At 52.1% G+C, this 17,478-nt stretch overlaps 3 protein-coding genes across 3 annotated transcripts; 2 read left to right on the forward strand and 1 right to left on the reverse strand.

Annotated features, from left to right (window-relative positions):
* Positions 1-611: 611 nt before the first annotated feature.
* On the forward strand, positions 612-4,199 carry COCSUDRAFT_55951 (hypothetical protein; the record flags this gene model as incomplete). The annotated part of the gene is made up of 9 exons (XM_005646742.1): positions 612-630; positions 928-1,157; positions 1,603-1,755; positions 2,101-2,259; positions 2,417-2,494; positions 2,662-2,805; positions 3,236-3,352; positions 3,649-3,786; positions 4,065-4,199. 9 exons carry the CDS (start codon positions 612-614, stop codon positions 4,197-4,199), a joined length of 1,173 nt encoding a protein of 390 aa, XP_005646799.1.
* A 1,057-nt stretch (positions 4,200-5,256) lies between these two features.
* COCSUDRAFT_55952 (hypothetical protein) lies at positions 5,257-6,413 on the reverse strand (the record flags this gene model as incomplete). Its single annotated transcript, XM_005646743.1, has 5 exons — positions 5,257-5,336; positions 5,545-5,705; positions 5,863-5,918; positions 6,084-6,196; positions 6,317-6,413. The coding sequence occupies 5 exons, from the start codon at positions 6,411-6,413 to the stop codon at positions 5,257-5,259; spliced, it is 507 nt and encodes a 168-aa protein (XP_005646800.1).
* Positions 6,414-9,027: 2,614 nt separating this feature from the next.
* COCSUDRAFT_83469 (hypothetical protein) lies at positions 9,028-14,678 on the forward strand (the record flags this gene model as incomplete). The annotated part of the gene is made up of 16 exons (XM_005646999.1): positions 9,028-9,093; positions 9,374-9,581; positions 9,681-9,775; positions 9,875-9,965; positions 10,069-10,247; positions 10,384-10,529; positions 10,675-10,769; positions 11,058-11,122; positions 11,443-11,565; positions 11,702-11,862; positions 12,116-12,263; positions 12,647-12,822; positions 13,031-13,340; positions 13,502-13,634; positions 13,952-14,194; positions 14,449-14,678. The coding sequence occupies 16 exons, from the start codon at positions 9,028-9,030 to the stop codon at positions 14,676-14,678; spliced, it is 2,469 nt and encodes an 822-aa protein (XP_005647056.1).
* Positions 14,679-17,478: the final 2,800 nt, after the last annotated feature.

Genomic DNA, 17,478 nt, shown 5'->3' on the forward strand with positions numbered 1-17,478 from the left:
CTACAAGTGGCAAGACAGACACTTTCCCGCAAAGTAGACCTACTATCGATAAGCTTTGGCAGGTGGTCCTTGTTTCGTGGCTTGCCGATCTCTTTTCGACCACTCTTGCATCGCATTGCATTGTCAGACGGCCCGCGTGCCCTGTCGTAAAGCTGCCACCTTTCTCGTGTCAATAGATTTTGCGGGAAAATATGATTATGGATTTGATACTGCGCATGGGTTGAAGGGGTTCATTCTGGTGCTTATTTTTGGTGGAGGAGGACTCGATGGATCTGTCACTGCCAGGCATAAATGATGATATGGATGCGGACATCGATTGGTCAGATGCCGGATTTTATGGTTTTTTGGAGTCTTTGTCGAATCAAAGTGCTCCAGCAGACCAGGTTCGTCACATCGCTGCTACCCCTCCGAAGATTCTGCCTGCAGAAAGGTTCAGAACGTTGCACGCAGCTACAGGCTTAAGGTCCTAGTTGTTATCACCAAATTCAATTGTGCTTAGCAGTTGAGTGATGCAGATAGCACAATTGCCAGATGGATCTGGGAGTCTCAATGGCCAACCAGGCAGTCGAGCAGCAGTGGGCACCGCATTATCTTCAAATGATCCCGGCGGCATGCTCCAGGCATCTGACGGTGCAGCCTTTGCGCTGTCAATCCCTAAAAGGACCCCAGTTGATTTCACCCCCGGGCCTCCTCATGCCCTGCTTGCCCAGCCAGATTACCGCCACAGCGAAGGCAAGTGCCTATTTTTATAGATCACCCTCTAGCCGTGCTGCTGCCGATATATAAGAGCTTGAGTGCTGCATGGCTTTCATTTGAGCAATGACCATTGCCAACACGATTCACATTCACATGAGCAATGATCATTGCCAACGCATCAATCTTACACATGAAATCAGGAAAATTGGCCCACATGCCAGCTCTCTGCAGGGGCTGAGGCCAGCCGGCAGGAGAGTGGAAGCAGCGGGGCTAGCGGGGAAGAGCCACACCTACGGAATACACATGAGCCAAATGGCGCGCTTCGACAGAGGGGCAGCAACAGCGGGGATGAATGCGCCAAGGGCATTGGTGTGCGCAAGAGCGGGCCAGACCGTGACAAGAATCGCGCAGCTCAGAAGGCGTTCCGGCAGCGCAAGAGGGAGCAGGAGAAGGCCAAGGAGGTGCCTTTCTGCCATCTATCATCCCCACTCGCATTCAGAGCCAGCTCATGTGCAGCTCTTGCTGAAAACACATGAGGCCCTTGCCATTGCAATGCATTGATAGTCCATGAGAATACGTGGAAAGAGCACCGTGATGGAAGGCGGTGATGTGAAAGCAGCTGAGGAAGGGTTGAAAAGCTGCAATTCTCCTGATTTTTGTGAGTGATCTCCATGTACAGTACATGAATTATCGTGCGCACCTGATGTTGATCACCCGCAGGGCAGGGATGAGGGTCTTGTTGAACTGACCCTCAGTTCCAATGTGAAAATGTGGGATAGCCTGCCTAGAATGTGTGCAGCAAAAAAGGGGATCAACAGTGAGACCTACCATCAGGGCCTGTACAAGCTGGCAAGGAAGCATGCAGACAAGGCCGCAAATGACAAACAAGTGCCCCTGTGGATGCAGCTCCTGGTGGAGGAGTTGGAGGCGAAGCTCAAGGCGGTGCAGCTGGAGAAGGCACGGCTGGAGGTGCAGAACAGCCAGCTGGAGAGCGCACTCGTCGCGCGCATGAAGCTGGCAGCGCATCCCAATGGCAACCGGGTTATGGCGATTGACAAGGTGCAGCTCTGACTGTGCTGCTTGCCACCAGGGCGTAATGAGGGGTCCCAGGCAGGGAGGGAGTGGAAAAATCATGACATTGGCCATGTCTTGCCGAGACAGAGCCCGTTTGCTTCCAGGCCGGCCAGAATGTCTTCCTAAGTCCCTCTACTTTATCCCAACTTGAATGGCAGTATGGGTTGCTCCCAACTGTTGTTCACAAAGTGGAATGAAGCTCTCAATATAGTACGCGATGCTTGAAAGTGCCTGGACACTGCAAGTGGTGATTGCAGCTAGTACGTCTCATTCGTGTGTGTGTAAAGGGTTGGCAAGAAGATGTTCTGAATGAGAACCTGTGAGGTGCAGGGTGCCTCGGGCCGTGTCATCACAGGTGGGCACGACTGGAAATGCAATCTGGACTGGGGTCCCACAGATGTGCTTGTGTTGGAGCACGGGGAGCAGCAGCGGCTCACCCCAGAAACAGTGCAAGCGTTGGGGCTGCAGGGCATTGCAGCTGTGTGGAAGGTGCCTGCCCCTTGTCAAGCACGAGCAGGACAATCTTGCTCAGAAATGCCTCAGAACCGCTTGATGGCAGCAACCCATGCAGGACTGCACCTTCACACCAGAATGCGGTCAAACACTTGAACAGGGGAAGCTCCTGAGAGGGATTGCTTTGTAATAGGGCTACATCAACAAAGTGGCGGCATGCTTGTCTGGCGCTTGGAAAGACGAGGACGGCCCAGACGGTCGCAAAGTGCAGGTGCCTCCCTCCAAGAACCTTTAGCACACTGCTCTGAACAGCTGTGGCTCACACAATTCAATGGAAGTGCAAGGCATTCTGTCATCTTCTTGGGAAAGCCTTGGCAATCTTGAGCTGCCCTGGACTTTGCCGCGTGAAACATGTCATGAGGTGTGTCACGCTGGCAGGTGCTGCTGTCAGAGGCGATCTCAGTGTGCGCGTACATGGCGCGCACCGCGCCCAAAATTCTACTGCAATTCGCCAGATCCCGCCTGGAGGACAACCCCTTGGCACCTTCTGCACCCTCCGTGGCCCTCTGGAAGTCTTGCCTGGTGCGCCACAGCCGGCATGCCCAGTCCTGCAGTCCTGCACTTTAAACTTCTTCACCTGGGCTGCCTGAAATCTTGATTTTGGTTGGTGGTTTGATCAAGGAGAGTAGAAGTAGGGTTCGCTACTTCTACTCCCCTTGGTTTGATAGATGGGATGTGGGATATAGGATGTGCAGGGCAAGATAGCTGCACTGCTGCAATGTGTGCACCGAGCAGTGTGTTGTGAAAGGTGAATACAGATCACCATTTAGGTGAGAAGAGAATGCACATCTGAAGATATCTTTCGTACCAGTATTCCTGATTCTGGTGCATCATAGGAGAATATGAGGTGGACTGAAGACTGTTGTTCTCTCCAATAGAGACAATGAAATTGCGTCTTCAGTAGAGACAGGTGATTGGACAGCTGATGAGCGTGGTGTTGGGAGTGGTGCAGAAAAACATGCGGCTCAGCGTTGACCAGGTGGCGGAGCTGCTGCGGAGGCGACGGTCGTTCCTGATGCAGCTCAAAGCGCTGCTGGAGGAGCGCACACGCATCCAAGCAACCATGAAGGTGGCTGCTCTGCCCCTAAATTAAGAAAGATAGGTATGGATGTGACTGCACAGACGCGAGTTCTTTGATGCACCTGTTTGTGGGGTAGACAAGATATATCTTGCAGCCAGAGGTCTCTTGACAATCTGTAGAGGTGCAGAAGAGGCAAAGGAAAAGAATACGTGCTGACACTTACAGAATTGTGCTGCATTTCAATAGAATTGGTATCGTTGTGGTCTCACCAAAGGAAGCTTGTGGCTGATGTTATTTGCCAGGCAAGGTGGGCTGGCTGAAGCGCTTGTCTGTGGTTGTGGCAGGAGCAGGAGATGGAGGATACGCCGGAGTCGGTGGCGCTGCGCTACTTCCAGCTGACGGAGGCCACCAAGCAGCTGCAGTCCAACGTCACCGCCCTCCACGACAGCAAGTGTCGCTTCTTCTCCTGCTGCTGGCGCGAGGTGCGCTGCCTCCTGCTGTCTTCTCCACCATTGTAAGGTCTTGTCCTCGGGAAGAGACAGCGCCGCATTGAAAGTAATGGTTGGTTCCTGAGCCTGCCTTGTCACTGAAAGTAATCGGTTGGTTTCTGAGCCTGCCTTGGCCATCCGGTGTTTGGCAGCTGCAAGTCAGGCAAAATGGTGCCAGCCACAATGTCAGTCATGCATGCGGAGGTTCGGGAAGCTGCTTTGCAAGGATCCAAAACGTGCATGCAAATTATGCCGTGCTGGGTTGCGCGCAGGTGCTCCGGCCGGTGCAGGGGGCGAATCTGGTGGTGCAGGCGTTTCCTTTTGCGCCCGATCTGCTGGCAGTCCTCTCCTGCCTGGGCGCGGAGGCCGGCGAGCCCTCGGCCCGGGATCTCCTCCGCGCTTCCTGATGCATGCGGGCCTGTCACCGCCTCTATTCACCCTGTGATGCCATGCGTTCAAAGGTCCAAAGGGGCAACAATAGGGCAAGAGGAGGCTGCTGCTGGTGTTGATGTCACTGCGTTCTGTGCTGGCGGGGGTCATGTTTGGCAGATGGGGGCAGTCACACTTCCTGACGATATCCTTTGCACGTGCACATCTTCATGTTTGTTCTGCCATTCTTCCTGCTGGAGCTGCCTCATTGAGGAAGAGCTCCATTTTCGTTCTTGTGTACCAGTATTTCAGGAAAGAAGAAGTTTTGGTGTTGACGGCCATGAAAACTGAAGTCTTTGTTGAAGTATGCACTGCACATGCTTGATTCAGCACAAACAAAATGGCGTTGTGGTGGATTGTCTTTCCAGGAATTGGATTCAGATTCCAATGCATGCCACCACAGGTAGCTGCATGCAGAGCAATGGCTGGACAGCAGCCAGAGCCTGCTTTTTCGCTTGGTGCCTTGTTGCTTGACCAAAGGTTGCGCGAGCCCTCAACTGGCAGCTTCTATCATGTTAATGTGCTTTTACTGTGTCCTCCACCGTAGTGTCTAACCCTCTCACTGGCCGAAGCATTTGAGCTGGCAGTGCTTGTGAGGTGGCGTGGCGGTTTGCTCATGCTGCATATGCCGTCCAAGAAGTCAGGCTAAGCTTTGTATAAGTATCCCGAAATTTGGATCAAACTTGAAAGACAAAGTCTGAAATGGTTGATCTTTTGGAGCGGCTCGAAGAGAAAAGATCCAGCCAGATCTGGATTACACTACATCATGTAAAGGAGCCATTGCTCAGAAACTTGAAGGCTGTTGCTCATGCAAAGGAGCTGTGTACATGTATGCCTACTCGAGACATGCCCATGCAAAGGACTTGAAACATTTTTTATCCACGAGCTATCCTAATGTCCCAGCATCTAAGTTCTGCACTTTCCGCATTGTATCAGGCAGCCACTTGCATTGTGTTGGTTCAACTCAACCATCCTTCCATGCATCTCAGCACAGCATGCAATCTGCATGTAATCTCAAGGCTGCCAGCCGCCAATCTAGTATTGGCGGTATCCTCCTTCATACTGCTGTCCTACTGCCTGCCCGCCGCCATATCCCTGGTCACCGTATGGAGCTCCTGCAAAAGAAGCCGTGGCAGATCTCAGCAGATGCCAGCAAATATTTTCGACTGTCATCCAAGTCGCATGATTGCAGAAATTATTGCACAAAGGCCACGCAGTGGCCTTAACCAGCCAGCAGGGCATCTTTTGCACCTCTATTTCAGTCTATGTCGCAAAATGTTGTCACCTACAAGGTGGATGGGAGCGCAGAATAATGATACTGACCTCCATACTGCTGGACTCCGTAGGGTGCACCACCACCACCATACTGAGGTCCCCCGAACTGCGGTGGGCCCCCATAGGGGGCGCCACCGGTCGGCCCCTCAGGGTACTGGCGGCCGTAGGTCTCATTGAACATGTTCTCAGCCTCCTTCTGCGCATGGTGCCTGTGCAGCCACACCGCTGCTCTCAGCGATCCACATTAGGTTTGGTATCCCCATTGTCTTGGGGGACACACTGTCAGATCACATCACTGCCAGCAGCAGTTGTGAGTGCAAAGCACCACTGAGGGCGGTAAACAAGCCAAGGGGGGCATGACTTTACTTGGTTCTCATGGCATCCATTTCGTCCATGCCCTTGGTCTCCACCAGCTTGTCCACCTGCCCCAATCAATCCAGGATGGTCAGTTCCCGGTCAGAGACGTCTGCTAAATGCGTGTGCACTCCTTCAGATCAGAGTCAGTGACACCTGCAGGATGTGTGCACTCCTCGTCGAATAATCAGGAAGCAGCATTCTATAATTATACGTTCTAGGCTAGGGCCCACCTCGCCGCCAACAATGCCTGCCAGGATTTCCTTCGCGAATTGGTGCTGTGGTGGCCGCCCTTCAGAAGCTTGACGCTGCTCATATGCCCTCATTGCAGCGAATGCCGCAGCTCCTGGGCGCATTGCAGTCTCTTTTGGCGGGCGATGCCCATCTTGCAAAAACGGATGCCAAAGTCCTGCCGACATGATCATGCACGGACATATTTATCAGGCCAATGAACGGTTTGACATACCTCCAAGGACTTCGTGACTGAGCTTGGCTTCATGGGGTTGGTTGTAGACGGCGTCGTAGGACTCCGCGTGTCTGGGATAATTATCTGCGAAGTCCATAGTTTGTCTTGTCTTGTCCTAAGCGCTGTAGACCTGAATGGAAAGATGCAAGGCGTCAAATGCTTTTTGATGATGATAGTCGACAGAAGCAGAGAGGAGAGAATCCAAGGGATCCTTGACAAATCAGCGCTGTAGCTTCAGGCTTATTCGAGGAGTGACTCAGCCACTTCAAGCTTCACATGAATCTGCCATCTGGACAATCCACGGACTATGTTGAAAATTGTTGAAGCCAATGCTTCTCACCAGGCGAAAGGCTGATGCCCTGAAGACAACAGTGGGCCAAAGCTCATGGCTTCCGGTGACTCTGACCAAGAACTTCAGTTGAGTTTAGCAATGCTTCGATTGTCCTGTCGCCAATCACTGACTTTTAGATGAAGAAAACACAGCTTGTGCATTTCGACAGATTTGATTTCCAACACAGAAAATCGAAAACCTATGTTTTTAATCCTTGGACTTGGCAAAAGTTTGCATGCTTGATTTTGGCCTGCCGCTTTATTTCACGATGAATTCTTGGGTCCAATTTCATTGGTTTTTTCCAAAGAGATTGTAATCAGATTAGTTTCTCGAGGACAAAATATTCCTGTGATTGCGATAAAAGATGCCTGAGTATTTTTGAAAGCGAGAAAACTGAAGTGCTAGTGGGACATTAGGCTGCATCATCGACGTTAAAATGGCTTTTCTACTGGGCAAAACACGAGTGGAAAGCACAATTACTATTGATGCAGCATCTGGAAGGTTTCTAAGTGCCAATGAAGAGACGATCATTCTTGGCAGACCTTCCCAAATGGAGGTTTTCCGAGAGAGTGAACCCGGTTTCCTCACCAGTATTCTTAGCCAGCCTCTATTTGACAGACTGTTAAGCATGGCGAAGATTCAAGGGCGTCCGTGCGCAGAAGATGCAGATGAATTGCAGGTGAGCAGCATGCAAATATTGGACAGCTATGTTCTCATGTACTAGTCTTGTTTCCAGCGCTCTACCAGGCACAACACTGATCGATTGCTCTAAAACTTCGTCATCACTGAAGACAATTATTTCATGCAGGGTTTGGATATGCCCTTGCTCCTGTTTGAGTCCCAGCGGCTTGCTGTCCTACGTTTTGATCCAGCCTTGTTCAGGTGAGTTGTCTACACTTCGCATTTCTGAGCTCAATGTTCCCCTAGGACAGTTCCAAGCAGGTCATGTCTGAGCATGCAGCGCTGTGGTTTCACGTGCAGGTTCAGACCACTCTTCTCAATTGACCTTCAAGCAGCAGGTGACACCGGTTTCCCATGCGCCTTCTCCTGTGGCCAGAAAAGCATCCAGCCCTCATTGCATCATTGCTGGATATTATCATGACGCTGAATGTGGACGTGGCAGGGCTGCCATTGCTCTCGCATGAGCCTGGCATGAGCCATTTGAAAGTGAACGAGAGCGGCACCTTGGTAGCAATAGCAGCGGCAGGAGCATGTGTTGTAGTGCTCAGGATCAGACAAAAACATCCGCGTGGCTTTTCTACCCCGATCACTCACCAGTGTGGTGTTTCTGGGGAATCATCTGGTCCCGCCTGGATTTCGGTGAAAGACATCTGCTTCCTCGGTAGGCATTCTTCTCGCCAAAAAGAGAAACAAACGGGTTAAAGTGGAGAAGTGATAAATTTGGGCAGTGACAAGGTCCTGCATCACATGCTTGCAAGTATAGTGTGGGACTATGGCTGACCATGTTCAACCTCCACATTTGCAAAATTCGGTGGGCTTGCAGGTGATGAACCCCAGATATTGATCGTGCTCGTGAGGTTCCCCAGTGGTGGGCGCATCAAACAGCAGCTGCAGATGTTCCACATTGAAACAGAAGGCTTGAGGCTGGTTGACACGGCGCAGACCACATCTGCTGGGAATGGGTTGAATGAGATCCTCCCATGCAGTCCGGTGCTGCAGGCATGGGCTGGAGGTACTGTCTGGGCGCCGTGCTCTTGCTGACTAGAGCACACTGATCAGTCGTTATGCTGATCGGCCTATCCACTCACATACATGCACTATTCCCAATGAAGGTTCCTGAGAACATTTGACTGCCACAGGGGTCCTGGTGCTGACTTCAAGAAGCCTCATTAACTTGGAAGTTGATGAAGGAGGGTTCCAATGCCCTTTGGCAACTGGCAGGGACCTTTTAAGCATCCATGATGCAACTCCGCTGCATTTGAGAGGTGCCTGCTTCTTGCTTCCCTTGGCTTGATGGCTGAATAATCCTTGAAGCTGGAAATTTTCAGCAAGTAACTGACAGGAGATGGTTGCTGTCACAGAGCCAATCTTGGAAGTAAACTCTGACATGAGAGATGTTGCGAGCTGCTGGCAAACCAAGAGCTCTACTGGTGGAGTCATGCTAGTATGCCTGGCGAGATGCATCCTCCTTGTCAGCATCCACAGAGCTGAAAGCCCCCTCGGGTTGGAGACTTCAACGGGTTATTCAGTTGCTGCTGAATCAACTCAAGTAAGGCCCTTGCAAAAAATTCCCTGTTGGCCTTTCTCTCAAGCCAACCTTGAGCCTCACACACAAATTTTGCCTCATCTTTTTCTTCTGCTGGCACCAGCCCATATTGCTTCATACATGATGTTGCTATTCTAACCTTTAAAGTGAAAAATGCAGGTCTGGGACAGGAACGGCATCCCTGGCCCGCCGATATGTCTGCCTTCCGGCGCATTCTTGGTCAGAACAGGAGGCCAGAATGTCAAACTATTCAAACCAGCAACAAATGCTAATCAGCTAGCAGCTGACAAGGAGCCTTCCCATGAGATGAGCCAGCAAATGGGGCACATTGCTCCACTGCACGATGCAGTCTCACCAGCCTTCAGCCAGGGGCAGGCGCGCATCTTTTGCTCTGCAGCTTGATCTGTTCCCTGCTCAGTCTTTGGCCAAGCAGGGAGATGCATGTCCCATGGGCGCAGTATTGAATATATATGAAGTGAATTTGCTTTCAAAATGCCAGGTGTATGCGATCTCTGGCGAGGGCCACCCAGGCAACCCCGGTGCTCTGCATGTACTGCATGGGACCCAGGTCCTGGACATGCTCCTGATGAGCCCGCCGGAGTACCAGGGCGTGACAGGCCTCTGGTCAATCCCTGTGTCGCCCTCTGTCGCCACCTCTGCCCTGGTCGTCATCTCCTTCACCTCTGGCAGTCGCGCCATGGCTGCCGGTGAGTGGTTCAGACGTGCAACCTGTTAATGACTCATTTCGGTATGTGGAAGCAGTACATGCTCCCAGCGAGGCAAATCACATTTGTGTCTCTCTGCAGGCAGCACACTGTCAGATGTGACCGAAACAATCGGGCTGGACGCTGACAGCCAGACATTGGAGGCTGGGAGCATTGCAAACCTCCTTTCTGCTCAGGTACTCAATGGTGCTTTTGCTCTGGCTTGTAAGCGAGAAGGTTATTTTCGCTAATTTGTCAAGCAGCACTCTAATAAAGTATGGTTGCGTGCTGCTCAGGTGACCAGCAAGGGAGTCATTCTCTGCTCCATGCAATCTTGGGCTGCGGAGGGCTCTTATGGCAGCGGGAGCCATGAGCCCCCTTCAGAAGGTGGAAGTGCTTTTGTTTTCCAAAAGCTTACAATACCATTTCTGCAATCAAGCGGGAAAGACATTCTTGATGTGAGAAATATGAAATGGTGTCCTGCATGCAGATCTGAGGCCAAGGAAGAGGTCGAGTCCTTCTGATGAGGACTTTGAGCCATCCATCACCAGCTCAGAGGAGTCAGTCAGTGCCCGGCTGGCACATGCGGACGGGGCTTGGTCCTGCGCAGACAGTGCTGCAGAGCCCTCAGAGGCCTTCTCCAGCTTGAAACTCGATACCATGCCTCAGGTAACTAAAAGGGTGCTTTGGTGTGCGTTGATCAGCACATAATTGCATTACATTGATATTCCTCATGATGTGAGTACAGAATGAGACCTTTGCAGTATTAGACCCTAGAACCTGATGGAGGCTGTGCTGGATGCAGAGAAGGGAGAAGGGAATGGTGTGGGCGCCACCTGGAGGGGCGACAATCTCATGTGCCTGTGTGCTGGAGGGGTTTGTGCTGATCGCCTGCCCCAAGCTGAGGAGGCTGACAGCCTTGGCGCTGATCCAAGATGAGGACATATCAGCGTGAGTATCTTTGTCCCAGTGGTGGTTTGTTCGTCCTCAGGGTCACCGAGCATGGGACAAGCTCTTCGTTGCTAGCTTTCTTCACAGCTGTAATGCTCATGCAATGGGTAGAAGAGTTGGCATGCAGATGTTGTGGCTGGCGCAGGTGTGGCAACTTTTCCTCTGGCAAGCGAAAGCGAGGAGTGCTGAACCAGCGGTTAATACAGGCAGCTGAGATGGGAATAGACGCTGAGCTGTCCTGTATGCATGCCCTTAGTGTCCCGGAAGGTGCGTGCATGGGGCAGGTGCCGAAGGGGTTCCCAATATAGATTTTGAACATTATTGGGTTCCAGAAATGCAAATCACAGATGCATTAGTGTGTTGCAGGACTGATGTGCATTGTGGGCACATACGAGCCTGCTGTGGAGTTGCTGATGTTGGAAACCCAGCACAGCGGAGACGCATGCACCTCGGCACGGTTTCAGCGATTGTGCCGCCTGCAAAAGGAGGCCATATGTCCACTGCTACCGAGCTTGGGCTCTGCCGCAGATCTGACAGATGTGCCAGAGAGCGTCTTGCTCCTCAAAGGGTCTGGATCACATTCACGGATGCAGGTGATGCTTCTTGCGCTCATCTAGAATTTTAGGACATTTTAATGTGCGAAATGCAGCTGTCATATGTCTCTTTGTCATTTGCAGGGGCTTGTTGGGTGGCGGAGTGGACTCATCACACAAGTTCATCTTGGACAGACACACAATGGTGGGACTGAGGTCGCCATTGAGAACACAGCAGGCCGCATAAGCGCTTGCTTGAACCTTCTTCCTCAGGCATGCTTTGATAGCACGTCTCAGTACCCTTGCAACATCTATTAAGGCTCTGCGTTGGGACGCCGCTGCGCTTATCCCTCAGGTCAGAAGCTCTTATGCATGTGCAGGAATGCAGTGCAGCCTCTTCAAGCGAGGACGTTGCTGCGTCCAACTGGCAGATGCGAGTTGTTTGCGTCAGGAGATTTGCAGCGGTCCCAGTCCGACTGACCCCTTTGCCCACTGACATGCAGGTACATCTCAAGGCCCTCGCTATCACTATGCATACTTTGCTTGCATTGACATATCGATACAACCTAATTTCCTTTTCTGCCGTGCTCAGGGCAGTTGTGCTCGTCTTACTTACTGCAGCTGTGCTTGTTCACACAGGCAGATGCGCTTGCTGTTGGAGAGCGAGTGTCCCTCCTGAGCTTCTCACCTGGGAGCGGCAGGATCCAATTGGACTACATTGACATGGCTGACCAGCTCATGGTCTCCCATGCAGTCCCTCTGATGGACCTGTCAGACATAGACAGCGGGAAGTCCACAAGGTAGACATCTGCCCCTTTTCTGCAGTGCTTGGTGATAAGACAGCACAAGTATACCTTGTTAATGTTCATCTGCCTGCACGAGAGCATGGCAAGCATTGCTGTACTTGAATGAATTCCCCATGTGTGCCAGGTGCAGCTTCATGATGGTAGATGAAGATGCCAGCATGAGGCTGGTGAAGCCGAAGCAAGCCAGTCCCTTCAGTGCATCCACGTACCCCTTGGATGGCACCCCAAGGTGCATTGCCACCCACAGGTGGTCAGGGACTGCGGCCGTTGTTGTGGACCGCCAGTGCGTCAATGAGGATCCTCTGCACTGTCCCCAGGACATTTTTGGCCGCGCAGGCAGCTACATGACGCTCGTGGCAGGCCTGCCCACTTTCCTCTGTACTACCTTTGGTGCAGTATGGCAGTACATGACGTTGTCTGCTTGCATATGCTCATACCATTTGCACTCCTGCTTCTGTAATGGATTATGCACTTCATGCGGAGCCAGACTTACGAGCAAATGAATCATTGTGTGCCTTTTTTGCTTGTAGGGGAACCAGAACTGTTGCAAAGCATGGCCATTGGGAGGTTTGAATTCCCTAGAAACGAGCGAGTGACTTGCTTCGCCGCAATGGAATTTTCTTTCAACAATGAGGTTCGCCATGCATGCCGAATCTCTGGACCCTTGCTCACCGCTAAATGTCTTGGCTGACAAGTGCAGTGCTTTCCAGAGGCTCAGAGATGGACCTGCAACGAGTACTTCTGGACTTGACAACCCCGCATATCATGCTAATTGCAGGACAGGTGCAAGCGCGCCTACTTTGCTGTGGGCTTCGAGGTGGTGAAGCACAATCATCCTGGGCCAGGGATGCCAGCCTGTGGCCACATCATGGTCGTCAGCGCAGATGCATACGGCATCAGCCCTGTGGCCAACCTCATGCTGCCAGATCCTGTCCAAGCCGTGGCCTACCTCAGGTGAGCCACCCGAAATCGTGCAGTGCCCTGCATGCATGCGAATGACATCAGAGGTAATGCTGGTATTGCGCCGTATCACGCCAGCTTTCATTCCATCTGAGTGACTTGGGAAATTGTTAGGTGAACATCCTGCCACAGAAACAGCAGTTCTTATTTGCTCAGCAAATATCCCATTTCCCTGCACATGACTGCAGACCGCTTCATGCAGGGGTGCGGATGAGAACGCGCTCGTTGCTGCTGTGGGCAACCGCCTGGCCCGCTTTGACTGCATCAGAGATGGCCAGAGGACCCGCCTTGGGGCAAATGCCTGGACCTCTATGCGCGAGGAGGCAATCTCCCTTTCAGTGTCAGGGGACGGCATCATTGCGGCTGCAGGGAAGACACAATCTGTGACGCTGTACAGCTACAGCCCCGACAGCGGGTTCGAGGTGCTCTGCGCGGACCCATGCAGCCGTCGCGCAGCTTCCTGCCTGATCACCTCGGAGTGCCGGGGAGATGAAGCACTTGAGACACCACAGGTGCACAGCTGCACGCCCACCAAAATGCCCTGCAGAGTATCTGTGCAATCCACTGCTTCATTCTCAATTCTTTAGCGTGTCCTTAGCTCCACTGATCAAAGGGGAAAAGGCATGCTGCTCGCCTTTGAAGCATTTCATTTAAATTTGCGTGACTGGTGCAGAGCGCTGTGTGCTTGGATGCGGATGGGGGTCTGTACGGGTTGCGCTTTGAGCGTGACGAGCGAGGCCTGCAGCGCAACATGCAGATGGACATGCACTTCCACTGCCGAGGACTTGGCGTGTGTATTGTTGAAGGTGAGCCCTTGCACCACAACTCAGGCTAAGCTGAATGCAGCGATTGGGCTCCCCAGCTGTTGGCACATTTTTCAATGCTATGGACACATTGTCGTGCTGTTGACATCACCTCTTCAGGAACTGACATCTGAAAGAGACACTGCGGATCTCCTGCTCATTTGAGAGATGACTGCCGCTGCGGATGTCCTTGGCTGACCTGCATCACTGCCTGTCTGTATAGTACCATGGACCCATCAGGTTTAATAGAGGCTGCGGCAGAGCTGCAGGGCCGGTCGTACTCAGATGAGGTGACTAAGATTGTCCCTCATGTGCCACAGGGAGTCTGACCTGCATCGGCAAAGAGGCGAGGGGCACGGCGCCAATTGTGTGCACGGCAGAAGGCGCTCTGGTGCAGCTATCGGCGCTGAGTGCGGGGGACTATGCTGTGCTGGCAGCCGTGGAGGCCGCCCTGGCGCGCAGCAGCCTGGCAGGGCCGCTCTCTGGGGCCAGCCACAGCGCCTTCCGATCCGCAGTTGAGGCCAGCGCTGGCGGCAATAAGACCCTAGCCCACGGCCTCGCAGGTGCTGTCTTTCACAGTCCGACCCAATGGCTGGTTTTGAGACCCAAAAGGCCCATACATTACCAGAATTTGCCTTCTTAGCCCACTGAAGGTGTTAGTTGTGCCACTGACTCTGCGTGCAATGCAACGCCTCAGCGATGAGTGCAGTGCATGTCCTGGAGCAATCTGGCACCTCTGTCACAGTCGTGCTTCAGCTCCTCCTTGCTGTGTTCCCATGCCAAGTGCCTTAAAACCACCTCTGGTTTGTTTCTTCAGGTGGCAGCTTGCGAGCGATTGATGGTGATATTCTGGCGCAACTGGTGCAGCTGCCAGACAGGGAAGTGCAGCTCATCCTGGGCAGTGTGACTGAAGGCGACTTGCCAAAGATCCATGCAGGGGACCTCATGCTGACAGGGCCCCTTCTGGCCCAGGCGACATCTCCGGCATATGTGCTGGACCTCCTAGATCGAGTCTTGAGCAGTCATGTTCTCCCGGAACAGTGGTGAATTGGTAAAACGAAGGTGGCCGATACGCGGTGGATGGTGACTGTCTGTTATATGAGGCAATGTAAATGCAGCTGCCAGACAGAGCACTCTCTGTCTGGGCCGTACTGGCCGCGGCAACAGCTATGTTGCATGTGCCCTTGGACTTATTACTTTTGGTGGTTGCACACTAATATTAGGGATGGTGATATGGTCTCAAATATCATCTCAGAGTGCCTTAGGATCCAGAGCATTATGCAATGTCACATCAAAGGGGTAGGAAATTACGATGGGATAATTTGCCTGCTGGTACCCATTTGTATTGCCTGCTGCAGTGCAGATCCAATCCAGTCCTGCAGCAGATAACTAGGAAATATTTGCAAAGCAGTCAATATGAGTTGCTCTCAAAGTGCGGATGCTGTCTTTTCTGCTCCAGCATTGCAGAAAGAATAGTGTGTTGTAATCAAGGAAATCTCAGTGCAAATGACCAACGGGCAAAGCAATGCATTAATCAGAGAGAGAGAGAGGGGAGGAGAGAGAGAGGCATAACAGCAAGGGCTGCCTTGCAACTGAATGCTATGCAGGAACATCTCAATAATTCCCCGGCACAGGAGCAGAAAGAATTGCATTGCATACATGCACAGAAGCGTTGGTCAAGGGACTCAGGGCACAGGCAGACTCTGATGAAATGATTCGGAATCATTTCGTTGTGAAGCTTGCACCAATGTGTTGCCCAATCATATATGATTTACAGTATATGGATGATATCTGCAGGATTTGGGTCGCTTTCGGCTTCCACAAATATGATTCCATGTACTGTGCTGCATGTTTCACCTGACCGGTACCTGTCAGTCTGGCAGAACCAACAATCACTATTGACGACTATCTTCACAACATTCTCAGCAGCTCTGCACCGAAGTAAATTGAGCCCTATGATTGTGTTTTCTCAGCATATTGCTAACTGTTCAGGGAAGAAGACAAACACACTAGCTCCTTTGCCAGGTCACCAATATGCCTGGGAAAAGAGCACCTTCATCTGGTTGGAATGCTTGACACTCACAAGTCTTCTAAAATCCTCAAAACAGGGAGGTGGGCTGGACACAAAGAGCTTGCACGCTTCCTTGACCGATACCTTGACGGTGCACACACGCTCAGAGTCCTGCGTCAGCTGCGGCGTGAGAGATATGCCTGTGACTCCCTGCTTGTCCTCGACCTCCTTGCACATGGGAACAGGAGGGTCCATGCCCTGATACACCAGTACTCCCACAAGATCCAGCATAAGGGCCTGCATTCCAGAGCAAGCGCCCTTCTCAGACTCGACCGGTGAGAAGATGTTTCACATTGACGCACAAGCATTACACAAAAGTGCACGCCATTAGCAAAATGAATTTGCCCTACTTACCTTCAGCTCTGCCTTCACTCCCTTCCAGTCCTGCCAATCTGAACCGCCTGTCGCATTTGCGATAGGGATGTTTGGGAAGTAGCCGCTCCAGCCCTCACTCGTTTTGTATACCCTAGCTTTGAACTCAAAATGTTCTGGATATGTTGAAGGAATCTTCAGATACCTGCAGCCCAGACTTTCCTCTCAGAGGAGGAATTGGCAAGGATGCAATGTGACTTCATTACATTGGACAGAGGAGAGTTTGCAGAACGCTGAGCTGAGCAGCGCTACAATTGAGTGGTGCTTGCCCGATGGTCTCGTAGTCGCCAGTAGGGAAATGTGCAACGTCTGAGGAGAACGGAGAGCTGCAGGCAGCAACAGACATATCACCCACGGCATTGTAAAAATACACAACAAGCCTGGGGGAACGACGGCGTTGACAGCAAGTAGCGCTAGCCATATCAGACAAGGGGCACGTTGTTTGATAACCTTGAGCCAGACGGAGTTTCCAGTTTGGCCTTGATGTCCATCCGGTTTCTGGATGCGTCGCTGTCCGCTTGCAGCTTTGTTGCATGGGCTGGAGGCGTCGCCATTCCTGATCCGAGAACCCAAACACCCGATCAGAACAAAGAGCCTCATCACATCTTCAAGTGAGCAGTCTGCTCATGCGGTAAGGTACCGCTGAACATTCAATCAGCATTGCAACTAAAGGCGGTCCTTAATTGCTCTTCTAAAGCACCAGAAGCGCTTCCAGAGTTGCTGGCACCACCATCTTGAGCAAGCAACAAGCGAGTGAATTTCCACCTTGAAGCGACGAACTGGAGGCAGAAGATTGTCCTGAGCGTTGCCTGCTCCCTGATCGCGATGAAGGGAGCAACGAGAGCGTAAAGCTGGTTCTAGCTTCGTGCTATCGATTCCTGAGTCTTCACAGAAGATTCACAATATCTGTTCGTCATAAGACATTTGCCAAAACAGGCAAACACGATCGACAACTAAGCCCGCTTAAACTATTTTCCCATGCCCTTCCCTCCCCAACTTGGCGACAGAGAGAAGAGAAGACAAACCTTTCATGATCTCAGCAGCTTCAATCTATCCGCGACAAACTTGAAGAAAACTGCTGTTTCGTTGCTCTTGAGCCTCCTTTTCCCTCCCTACTGTCATCCCATCACGTTCAGTGGCGCGGGGCTTGGCCGCGGCGGTGGCCCAAGCTGGTTGTCTTGTTGTGGAGGCCATTGTGACAGTCAGATACAGATATTCTGCGCCACACTTCAGGTAAGGGGTTGGTCGCGATCGAACAGGTTGGTGCGTTCAAAGCTTCTCACCTTCGGCGGCCACTTCAGCATTGCCTGGCTACATTTCTGCAAACTTGTCGCTCGCTGCAGAGTATTCCTCCTGCCCCGGAGAAGCCACTGGCGTCTGAGCTGTCCAGGTGATTTTCTCATC

Source organism: Coccomyxa subellipsoidea (genome assembly GCF_000258705.1).
Source record: "Coccomyxa subellipsoidea C-169, whole genome shotgun sequence".
NCBI classification, from domain to species: Eukaryota; Viridiplantae; Chlorophyta; class Trebouxiophyceae; family Coccomyxaceae; genus Coccomyxa; species Coccomyxa subellipsoidea.